Source organism: Suncus etruscus, chromosome 7, assembly GCF_024139225.1.
Source record: "Suncus etruscus isolate mSunEtr1 chromosome 7, mSunEtr1.pri.cur, whole genome shotgun sequence".
NCBI lineage: Eukaryota > Metazoa > Chordata > Mammalia > Eulipotyphla > Soricidae > Suncus > Suncus etruscus.
Genome location: NC_064854.1, coordinates 123171347 through 123181600, shown reverse-complemented (window position 1 = coordinate 123181600; position 10254 = coordinate 123171347). Strand labels below are relative to the sequence as shown.

At 54.2% G+C, this 10254-nt stretch overlaps 2 protein-coding genes across 2 annotated transcripts in view; both read right to left on the bottom strand.

Moving 5' to 3' along the window:
* Positions 1-535: 535 nt before the first annotated feature.
* Positions 536-6010, bottom strand: GNAT1 (G protein subunit alpha transducin 1). Its single transcript, XM_049777406.1, has 8 exons — positions 5905-6010; positions 3706-3748; positions 3446-3587; positions 3000-3157; positions 2779-2907; positions 2305-2434; positions 849-1002; positions 536-726 (listed from the first exon to the last, which is right to left on the bottom strand). The coding sequence occupies exons 1-8, from the start codon at positions 6008-6010 to the stop codon at positions 536-538; spliced, it is 1053 nt and encodes a 350-aa protein (XP_049633363.1).
* Positions 6011-9559: 3549 nt separating this feature from the next.
* SEMA3F (semaphorin 3F) overlaps positions 9560-10254 on the bottom strand; it is a 32674-nt gene continuing 31979 nt past the window's right edge. Inside the window, exon 19 of the mRNA XM_049777442.1 lies at positions 9560-10041. Coding sequence (XP_049633399.1) covers positions 9628-10041 — 414 coding nt within the window. The 3' untranslated portion in view covers positions 9560-9627. The remainder of the gene's footprint in view (positions 10042-10254) is intronic.

The following is a 10254-nucleotide window of genomic DNA, read 5'->3' as shown; positions in this document are numbered from 1 at the left end:
AAAAACCAAAAAAAAAAAAAAAAATTTTTTTTAAACTTGACTGATTGTTTGGTTTTGGGACCACACCTGGTGGCGCTCAGGGGCTACTTCTGGCTCTGCACTTAGAAATTGGCCCTGGCAGGCTGGGGAACCATAGGGGATGCCAAAGATCGAACCGAAACAGGGTCCCCTCTGGGTCGGCCATGTTCAAGGCAAATGCCCTACCACTGTGCTATCTTTCTGGTCCCAGGAGTGATTATTGAGCGTAGAGCCAGGAGTAACCCCTGAGCACCTCTGGGTGTGGCCCAAAAACCAAAAAAATAAAATAAAATAAATGGATAGAGCTGGGAAGGGGTGTGGGTGAGTGGGTGGGTGGAATGCAGGGGTGCAGGGAAACTGGGGTGGAAGGGGAAAGATATGGGGGTGGGAGGCTAGGTTGGGGGACCCCACCAGACAGAAGAACTGGTGCCGGGGCCTTTTGGGTTCGAGAGCTGAGGTTGCAGCTGGGCATACTGAGTCACAGGGGATGTACATAGACCATCTGGGGGCTCCCACCTCAGAAGAGGCCGCAGTCCTTGAGGTTCTCCTTGATGATGATGTCTGTGACAGCGTCGAAGACAAACTTGACGTTTTGTGTGTCCGTGGCACACGTCATATGGGAGTAGATCTCCTTCACGTCGCGGCGCATGTTGAGCTCGAGAAACTGCACTTTGATGTAGTTGCCCGCATCCTCGTAGGTGTTGGGGCCTGGCGAGGGCGAGAGGTACTGCTGTCACTCAGCAAGGGGCCCCCCAACTCTGACCTGAGGGCTGCAAGGGGCCTGCCAGCTGAACCGGGCAAGGCCGGGCCGGGCCTGGCCGGGCTCTCACCATCATAGTCGGGAAAGCAGATACTGAGATGCGCCTTCTTGATCTTCTCGGTGAAAACGTCCTTCTTGTTGAGGAAGAGCACGATGGACGTGGTGGCGAAGTAGCGGTGGTTGCAGATGCTGTTGAACAGGTGTAGACTCTCGTGCATGCGGTTCTGGAGCAAGGGTAGCGGGGGTTGAGATGCAGGACTCCATCCCACAATATTTGGAAGCACCCACCATGCAAGCCACCGGGAGGAGGGACAACCTGTTCGACCTCTTCCAAGACTGACTGTCTCCCTTGATTGCTCCCCTGGGGGAAGCTGCTGGCTTCCTTCCACCTGCCACCCTCTTTGAACTCCCTGTCCTGAGCTGTAAAATCACCCCATGTGCCTTATCTCCAACCCCAGGTGTATAAAACTGAATCAGGGTCAAACAGGAAATAATCCAAACCAGGCTGAGGGTAAAACACATGTAGTCTGGCAGAATTCTTCTTAATTTTTATTTATTTTTTTGTTTTTGTTTTTGTTTTTGGGTCACACCTGATAGCGCTCAGGGGTTACTCCTGGCTCTACGTTCAGAAATTGCTCCTGGCAGACTCAGGGGATCATATGGGATGCTGGGATTTGAACCACCGTCCTTCTGCATGCAGAGAGAGAGAGCACAGCAGTGTTTGCCTTGCAAGCAGCCGATCCAGGACCAAAGGTGGTTGGTTCGAATCCCGGTGTCCCATATGGCCTGCCAGGAGCTATTTCTGAGTAGACAGCCAGGAGTAACCCCTGAGTACCGCCGGGTGTGGCCAAAAAACCAAAAAAAAAAAAAAAAATTGCCCCTGGCTTGGGGGGACCATATGGGACGCCAGGGGATTGAACCGTGGTCCTTCCTTGGCTAGCGCTTTCAAGGCAGACACCTTACCTCTAGCGCCACCTCGCCAGCCCCTTCTTTAATTCTTTTTAACATTTATTTATTTATTTGGGTTTGGGGGGGGCACACCTGGTAGTGCTCAGGGGTCATGCCTGGCTCTGTGCTCAGAAATCACTCCTGGCAGGCTCAGGGGACCTTGTAGGATGCCAGGAACTGAACATAGGTCCATCCCAGGTTGGCCACATACAAGGCAAACAAACGCTCTACCACTGTGCTATCACTCTGGCCCCAGTCTGGCAGTCTTCTGGCAGTATCTCTACCAAGCTGCCTGCCAGAATGCCACCCTGCCAGAGACCACCCGTGGGTGATGCAGTAAGGACAATGTAAGGACAGATAGCTCAGGCTATCCTGTGCAGTCCCACCAGATTTCCAAGCAAGACAATCTCTGTTTTGGGGTAAATCCAAGTTGTAAACAAACAAACAAAGGAACCAGGGATGATCTTTGTTTTAGGTGAAATAAATTGTCAACTAGCACTGAATCATGACCTGTCATTCTGCTTCTAGGCTCCCAAGTCCCGTCCCCCACACTTCCCCACTCAAATGCAGACACTCACCACTTCGTCATCCTCCACCAGCACCATGTCATAGGCGCTCAGGGCTGCGATGAAGATGATGCATGTCACACCCTCGAAGCAGTGTATCCACTTCTTCCTCTCCGAGCGCTGCCCACCCACGTCAAACATCCTGCAGGGCCACAGCGGCCTGAGCCCAAGTTCAGCTTCCCCACCTTTCTCCCGTGGGTGCTGAGGGCACCTTTCTGCCATCTGACAGCAGTGCCATCAGGCAGTGGTGGCTCCTAGGGTCTGGACCCTTCTTTTTTTATTTATTTGTTCATTTGGGGGGGGCACACCCGGCAGTGCTCAGGGGTTACTTCTGGCTCTGCACTCAGGAATCGCTCCTGGCTTGGGGGACCATATGGGATGCCGGGGATCGAACTCATGTCCATCCTGGGTCAGCCGGGGCCTGGACCTTTCTGTCATCATGCAGCAGTGATTCCGAGGGCCTGGCCACAGGGATGTGCATCCTACCTGAAGTGGAGGTCCTTGAAGGAGAATTGTGTCTCGATGATGCCCGTGGTCTTGACTCTCGAGCGCAACACATCCTGCTCCGTGGGTACATAGCCGGGGGTGACCAGGCGCTCCAGGTCGGAGAGGTAGCTGCGGGAGATCCCTGGGGTGTGGGTGCAGGGGCAGGAGGTGGGGAGTAAAGTAGGCCCCACCTGCCCCCCCTGCACCCACACCCCACTCACTAGCCCGCTGAGTCATTGAGCTGGTACTCGGAGGCGCGATCGAAACAGGCCTGGATGCCCGAGTCCTTCCATAGCCGCTGGATGATATCTGACATCTCCTTGGGCATCGTGCCCTCCTCGATGGTGTCGGCCATGTGCATCAGCTTCCGGGCGTCGTCCTGGTGGAGGGCGGGATGGGGACCCAGTTGCTGTTGATCCTTTTATTGGGTGGCCACACCTGGCTGCGCTCAAGAGTTCCTCCTTACTCTGAGCTCAGAAATTGCTCTTAGCTGCCTTAGGGTACCATATGGGATACCTGGGATCGAATCTTGGTCTGTCCTGGGTCAGCCATGTATAAGGCAAATGCCCTACCGCTGTGCTATTACTCCAGCCCCTGTTGTTGATCCTGGATTTGGTTTGGTCCTCAGCCCCCAGAGGTCCCCTCTCAACACCCTTCCCTGGTCTACCTGGCGTGCAGAGTCTCCATATTGGATGTTGAGAGTGCTCATGGCCCGCACGATCGCCAGGATGGACTGCAGGGTATTGCCGTAGATGATGGCAATAAACTCAAGACACTCTTCCAACGAGTACCCATCTTGGTGGATAATCCTGTGGCCCAGAGCAAGCACGGTTAAAGTCTCAAGAGGGAGCGGAAGGGAAGGACTGGGGGGGGGGTCCTGTGCACCCCCTCCCCAGGGGTCTCCGAATGAATGGACAGGGCACTCACTTCATCTGCTTGACAATGGTGCTCTTCCCTGACTCACCAGCACCTGGAAAGGAAGCTCTGCTCAGAGCCGAGGGATCCCAAACATGCAAACCCCAGGCTGGGAAGATAGTTAGGTAGTTCAGGGCATTAAAAACCAAACCCAATCATACCTCTATTCCCCTCCTCGCAAGGAAATGTCCTCACGCCCCGGCAGAAAAATAAGTTTGCAAAGTCTAAGAGTGTTCAGGGGCTGAAGAAGGGAATTGATAGATGCCTCGGTGGTCCTCCCAATGTGTGAGAACAAAATGACTAAACACTGGAGCACCACTTTGTGGATTATCATGGTACTACTGCCTGTGGGGGATTTCTCAGCCGGACTGAGTCTATGAACCAGAGCATCAGAGGGAATTAGCAGGGCTTTCAGGTGAGGGAAAGACAGAAGTGGAATGAGGCTGGGGGACACAGTTAATAGAATTTTGGGCTTAGCTTCTCTGTCTTGCCTTGGTTGCTTTGTTTGCTTCTGACATCCTGTACCCTGGAGAGCTGCTTTTTGTGGGGTGGGAAGTACATGGGCAGTGCTCTGAGGTTGCCTACTCATGGCTCTGTGTTTGGAGAATTATGCTGTACGTGGAACCAAATTAGGGTCTTCTATACTCCAGCCTACTGAGCTCTTGCCATCCTGTTCTCTCTCTCTCTCTCTCTCTCTCTCTCTCTCTCTCTCTCTCTCTCTCTCTCTCTGTCTCTTTCTCTCTCTCTCTTCTCTCCTCTCTTCTTTCTCTTTCTCATTTGGGGTCTTACTCCTGGCTTTTCACTCAAAACTCACTTCTGGAGGACTTAGGACAATATGGGACCCTAACTATTTCTCCAGTCTCCTGTATTGCTTAATTTTTTTTGGGGGGGGGGCACACCTAGTGATGCTCAGAGGTTACTCCTGAGCTCAGAAATCACTCAGAAATTGCTCCTAGCTTGGGGGACCATATAGGACGCTGGGGGATCGAACTGCAGTCTGTCCTAGGTCAGTACATGCAAGGCAAACACCCTACACCTTGCGCCACCACTCTGGCCCCAGCCTCTGTTTTGTTTGCTTGTTTGTTTTTGGGCACACCCAGTGGCACCTGGGTTTCTCTGGCTCTGCATGTACCACCGCTTTAGCCCCAGGTTCCAAAATTTTAATACTGGTCAATCTTCACTGATACTAAGGGGAGGTGAAAGCCACAGAGGCCCAGCAGTGAACAGTCCAGGGTACCTGGGTGAGGAAGGGAATGGTAGTAATCCAGTATCTTCAGGTCACTTTCTCCCTCTAAGTGGGAGCAGGAACTGTTTTAAAAGGCAGTACAGGGGCCAGAGAGATAGCATAGAGGTAAGGTGTTTGCCTTTCATGCAGAAGGTCATCAGTTCGAATCCGGCTTCCCATATGGTCTCCCGTGCCTGCCAGGAGCAATTTCTGAGCATGGAGCCAGGGGTTTCCCCTGAGCACTGCCAGGTGTGACCCAAAAGAGAGAGACACACACACACACACACACACACACACACACACACACACACACAAAGGCAGTACAGGGGCCAGAGCAATAGCACATTGTAGGGTGTTTGCCTTGCATGCAGCCAACCCTGGACAGACCTGGGTTCGATTCCCAGCATCCAATATGGTCCCAGAGACTGCCAGAAGTGATTTCTGAGTACAGAGCCAGGAGTAACCCCTGAGCACCACTGGGTGTGACCCAACCCCCACCCCAAGAAAAACCTAACCAAACAAAAAGAGAGTGCATCTGCACACACTCTTACAGAAGTGTAGTTTCTGGAGCCGGAACATTGGAGCAAGCGGTAGGGTGTTTGTCTTGCACGCACTAACCTAGGACAGACTGTGCTGGGTGCAATCCCCCAGCTTCCCATATGGTCCCCCAAGCCAGGAGCAATTTCTGAGCACATAGCCAGGAGTAACCTCTGAATGCCACCAGATGTGGCCCCAAAAGAAAAAAAAAAGTGTAGCTCCTCACTCTCCTGGGAGGAGGCTATCCAAGAGCTTTTGTAGGACACCCAACCTTGGGGACCTGAGGTGTCCCCAGCCAGACTTGCCAGGCCTTCCACTCTCTTCCTGCCCTGTCTCAGTTTCTCTAGACCCCCAAACCAAGTTTACTTTACAGAAAATTGTCTGCATGACTGTTCCCAGGCAGCAGACCTGGTGGTCGTGGCCATCCATGCCTGAGCCCAGGCCCCTACCCAGAAGTAGCAGTTTCACGGTGCGAGCGTCTTTCTCGGCATCTTCTTTCAGCTTCTTTTCCAGCTCTCTTGAGTGCTTCTCCTCAGCGCTGGCCCCAGCCCCCATGGTTCCGGTCACAGGGGAATGAAGAGTGCGGTCGGTGGGCTCTCCTGGGTGGAGAGAGTCCCCGGGGCCAGATCCACCCCCGTCTCAGGCCTCCCTGGACACTTTTCCAGAACCCAAATAGCAAGCAACCAGCTTTCCACACACCTGAGCGGCCCTAGGGGCTACTTAGCAGGATTTGGACACTTGGGTTCCTGAGAGCCAATTGGAGACAAGGACAGGAGGATCTCGCTCAGCCCCCTGCCCTTCTAATCAGGGTGCTGTGGCCCCAATCCCTCAGCTGCTGACTGAGCACCTCCCAGAGAGGCCCAGAGACAGTCCTGCCCTGCTCTGCAGTGGAGGGGAGAGGAGTGATACGTGTCGTGGGATGGGGGGCCTGGGGGATGTGACCTGGGCAGGGGTCAGACCACTTGCATCTGTGTCACTGACGCCAAGCAAGGCAATGCCATGATACCTTTGTCCGTGCTTGCCTGGCCGGCTCTTCCTGTGCCAACGCATGTTTTGCAGCATTAGGTGGTACCAATCACACGAGCATCACACATCACTTGCCTATGTGTGTATTCATATGTGATGTACCTATGTTACCTTACTGCGAGTGACCCCAAGGATCTGGTGCTGCCTAACCCAGTGGAAGACAGCCAAACACATCTGCTGTTCAATAGTCCTATGTTCAAACTGGGAAGCTGGGGACCAAAGCGGCGGTGCAACTGGTTGGGCGTCTGCCTTGCACATGCTAACTAACCTAGGACAGACGAACCCCCAGCGTCCCATATGGTTCCCCCAAGCCAGGAGCGATTTCTGAGCGCATAGCCAGGAGTAACCCCTGAGCGTTACCGGGTGTGGCCCCAAAACAAAACAAAAACAAAAACAAACTGGGAAGTTGAGCTTCAGGACAAGTCTGGTGTTCCCAGGAGTGTGAAGAGTAGGACTGCCTACCCATGGGGGGGGGGCTGTTCTGGGATGTTTAGGGGTGACTTGTAGGGCACTCTGACCTAGTTGAAAGTGTGGTGTCTGTGTGTGGACTCAGCAAGGACCAGGCTCACTGGTGGGTTGAAGTGCCTCTATGAAGCGGCCATGGGAACGAGCATCCAGGTTCAGAGGGTCCCTCCCAAGGCATCACCCCCACACCCCGAAAACCCTGCAGTTGGCTCCAAGTTCAATCTGTCACAGCCCCAAGTGACCACAAGAGGGCGCCCAGACACTGAGCATTGCCTGTCTTTAATCAGGACCTGTTGGAAGTGGACTGTCCCCTCCGCTGGGGCTTCCACATCCACCCTGATTGAGGGGTATTAATCAGGTGATTCAGAACATTCGCCCCATTCTCAGCCTCATTCATGCCCGTGATAGTCTTCCTCTTCCTCCCCTACACTGACAGCAGCCTGGGACTCTGCCACCCCTTAAAAACCATCCAGGCTCAGGATGGTGCAAAAACCAAGGTTTGTGGAACAAAGGAAAACCTGGTCTCAATACCGCTGGTATTGCTTTATTTATTTTTTATTTTTTTGGTTTTTGGGTCACACCCGTAGTGCTCAGGGGTCACTCCTGGCTCTGCACTCAGAATCTTCCCTGGCAGTCACGGGGGACCATTTGGGATGCCGGGATACGAACCACCATCCATTCTGGATCAGCTGCATGCAAGGCAGAGGCCTACCGCTGTGCTATCTATCTCTCCAGACCGCTTTATTATTTTTAGTTTGGGGGGCACACCTGATGGTGTTCAGGGGCTACTCCAGGCAGTCTTGGGGGACTAAATGGGATGTCAAGGATCTCTCAAACCTGGGTTGACAACATGCAAAGTAACTGCCCTATCAGCTGCACTATTGCTATGGTGTTAGTTTTGGGGCCTCCAACCTCAAGGCTTACTGCTGACTGTGCTCAGGGTAACTCAGTGGTGATCAGGAGCCGCATGTGCTGGAAGGGTTTGAACCAGGGTTAAGGCAGAGGTAGTCTTAAGCAAGGCAAATGCCTTCCTTAGCTCCTATACTATCTCTCCAGGCCCCATTTTTCTTGTGTGTGTGTGTGTGTGTGTGTGTGTGTGTGTGTGTGTGTGTGTGTGTGTGTGTGTGTGTGTGTGTGTGTTTAGGGGCCCACACAGCTATGATGAGTTACTCCTGGCATTGATCAGGGATGCTGGAGATTGAACCCAGGTTGGCTATGTACAAGGCAAACACTCTATCCTCTCTCTCTCTATATATATATATATCTTCATCCTCACCTCTAGGACCCTCCTTTTTGGTGGGGGGTCATATTCCAGTGTTCAAAGCTTACTTTTGACTCTGTACCCTGGTGTCACTTCCTGGTAGGGCTTGCTTAACCACATGGGGCTCAGGGGATTTAATCCAGGACTTGTTTAGCCATTTGGGGCTCAGGGGACTGAATCCAAGTAGCACATGCAAGGCAAGACAAGCACCCTCCTTGCTGTAAGATTGCTCTGGCCCCTGAGGCCTCATTTTATAAAGTCAGGCCTGCTCCATCTCAGTTCCCCAATCTGGCTCCCCAAGCCCAGCTGGATCTATGGGACTCCCTGATTTTTAATCTCCCTGTGCCAGGGTTGTAATCAAAGTCCCTGGCCCTACTTCTCCATCCAGTGCTCCCCCCACCAAAGTCGAACAGAAGGGGGTGAAAGGGGTGAGGTGACAATTTTGTCAGCTGTGGGAGTCATCTGGACATGATGACTTCATGTCCATGGCTTCATCTTGCTAATGCTGAGCTGCTGGTGCCCAGGGCAAGAATGGACAGTGAGCAAGTCGTTGCAGGGGCAGAGGAGCTGAGGAATGGAACGGCAGAGGGACAGAATGTGGGCTGCCCTCTGCCACCACCAAGGAGAAAAGCCAGTCCAGTCCCAGAGGCAGTGTTTATTCACAAGATGGAACCCAGGCTGGCTGTGCAGTGAGCAGTGCAGGGAGCCCCTGCCTACTGCCCCCCAGAGCTATTTACACCCATTGCTGAAGCACTGGGCCAACGCCCTCCCCATCCCCTCAACCTGCCTCACCAGCGCCGCTGCTATTCTTCCGAGCCCCCAAGTCCTAGTGGCACAACAAAAGCTGAGAGGAGGTAGAGGGGGGCAGCTCTGTCTGCCCGGGCAGGAAGGGAAGGGGTGGAGGTGCTGCTCTGCCCCCCCCCCCGGGGCTCCTCTCCATGCCCCCCAATAAATAGAGGAGAAATACCTGGGAAGGCACAGGCCCTGACTGAGGGCCTCTCCCAGGCAGGAACTGGCATCCCATGAGGGGCCCTTTCTCCACTCTCTGCCTCCAAAGCAGTCCTTGAACCCTGGTGACGGTACAGGCTGAGTGAGGCCTCTACCGGTGAAGGGGGCCGTCTGTGCCAGGCTCCAGTAGTGCTTGCTTGTCCCTCCCGTGTAGGTCCTGGAGATCCGAGCAGCAAGGGTGATGCAGAAGCCGATTCCCAGCAGAACATGGGGACTGCTGGTCCCACCCACTGTCGCCTGCTGTCTGGCCAGCAAGGGTGTGAGCCATGGGTGCTGCTGCTGCCGCCGAGGTGGGCTACATACAACCCACCAATAAATACTGTCTTTGCAGGGGCGGGTGTGTATAGAATATAGATATTTTTATATTTATATATATATATCTTTATATTAAAGGGATGGGCTCGGCTGGCCCTTAAGTGTCCGGCGGGTGGTGGCGGCGGTTCCGGGGCTTTTTCTGGTCCTGGAATTCAGGAGGCCTGGGGGCCCCGGGCGCCTCCCTGGGACTAGGGGGCACATGGCGCCAGTAGCCCTGGCAGTACTGATGGATGAGGCCCACTTCTGGCTGGGCCAGCAACTGGGCCAACTCCTGGTAGGGTGGTGTGGGGGGTCCCGCGCCTGAAGGTGGTGGGGCGCTCACGGCCGGCGGAGGTGGGAAGAGGGCGGCATGAACGGCTTCCCAGCCCAGGACGTGGAGCTGCACGCGTGTGACCACATGTTTGAAGTTGTTCTCAGTGGCTGTGCAGGAGTAGAGGCCTCGGTCCCCAAGCTGCAGGGCACGAAGCAGCAGGCCCTGCTCAGTTCGCAGGAAGCGGTCGTCAGAGCGGATCTGGAAGAGGGGGTGCAGGGGTTACTCAGGGGCTGGCGCGCCATGCCGTTGGCTCCACTACCAGCCCCCAACAAACCACCTTTGTGGCCACTGCATGGGGGGACAGCCACATGGAACTTCCATGCGCCCCGAGAAACCTCCATGAACTTTACACAGAACATCTGACATGCATTTGCACTTCAGGAGAGAAGACCGGAGAGGATTTTCTGCACA